Source organism: Protomyctophum parallelum, assembly GCF_964188405.1.
Source record: "Protomyctophum parallelum genome assembly, chromosome: 19".
Lineage (NCBI taxonomy): Eukaryota > Metazoa > Chordata > Actinopteri > Myctophiformes > Myctophidae > Protomyctophum > Protomyctophum parallelum.
In genome coordinates, this window is record NC_139717.1 from 992,817 (window position 1) to 994,132 (window position 1,316).

At 49.1% G+C, this 1,316-nt stretch overlaps 1 protein-coding gene across 1 annotated transcript in view; it reads left to right on the top strand.

Annotated features, from left to right (window-relative positions):
- Positions 1-1,315: 1,315 nt before the first annotated feature.
- The window catches only part of LOC310876380 (uncharacterized protein), a gene marked incomplete at both ends in the record, with an annotated part of 93,078 nt that continues 93,077 nt past the window's right edge, over position 1,316 (top strand). The window contains one exon of the mRNA XM_083789908.1: position 1,316. This exon is cut by the window's right edge and continues 48 nt beyond it. Within this exon, the coding sequence (XP_083646034.1) occupies position 1,316 (1 nt within the window).

A 1,316-nucleotide genomic window follows, 5' to 3' on the forward strand; every position in this document is an offset into this window, starting at 1 on the left:
GGGGGTCCGGGGGGTACCTGAGGGAGTTCCAGGGGGTCCTCAGCTAAATGATAGTCAGGAACCCTTATGGGTCTGTAATTCAGAGTGTACGAATGTCCCGATACACTTTTTTCGCTTCCGATCCCATCCCGATACCTCAATCTCTGTGTTACCGATACCGAATACCGAATACCGATACCAGTGTTGTGATCTCATGTTGTGTTTATAGCTATCTAGCTATATATCTCATGTTGTGTTTATAGCTATATATCTGGTGTTGTGTTTATAGCTATAGATATATATCTGGTGTTGTGTTTATAGCAGACTCCTCACTGAAATGTGCACTTGCAGTTTGGCTAAACTCCAAAGCAAACTCCACATGTTCCAAACATTTTATTTACCTGCCATAGTGTCAACCCCTTCCTTACCCCTGTGTGGGATCGCTGGTTAGACTGGCATAGTGTCGACCCCTTACCCCTGTGTGGGATCACTGGTTAGACTGGCATAGTGTCGACCCCTTACCCCTGTGTGGGATCGGTGGTTAGACTGGCATAGTGTCGACCCCTTACCCCTGTGTGGGATCACTGGTTAGACTGGCATAGTGTCGACCCCTTCCTTACCCCTGTGTGGGATCACTGGTTAGACTGGCATAGTGTCGACCCCTTACCCCTGTGTGGGATCACTGGTTAGACTGGCATAGTGTCAACCCCCTTACCCCTGTGTGGGATCACTGGTTAGACTGGCATAGTGTCGACCCCCTTACCCCTGTGTGGGATCACTGGTTAGACTGGCATAGTGTCAACCCCTTACCCCTGTGTGGGATCACTGGTTAGACTGGCATAGTGTCGACCCCCTTACCCCTGTGTGGGATCACTGGTTAGACTGGCATAGTGTCAACCCCTTACCCCTGTGTGGGATCACTGGTTAGACTGGCATAGTGTCGACCCCTTACCCCTGTGTGGGATCACTGGTTAGACTGGCATAGTGTCGACCCCTTACCCCTGTGTGGGATCACTGGTTAGACTGGCATAGTGTCGACCCCCTTACCCCTGTGTGGGATCACTGGTTAGACTGGCATAGTGTCGACCCCTTACCCCTGTGTCGGATCTGTGGGTAGAATGGCAGAATTTCCCGATATACCGATACAGTATCGGGACATCTCTACTACAAATGGAACCAAAGTAAACCAGGAAATGATTGAACGTGAGCGTCTGGTTGGACACCGAGTAAACCAGGAAATGATTTAACGTTAGAGTCTCGTTTCACATGGTGATGTTTGTTTGTTTATTTATTGTTGTTGTTCTTGTTTTTCCTGCCCAGATCCTTTTCGTTCTCGA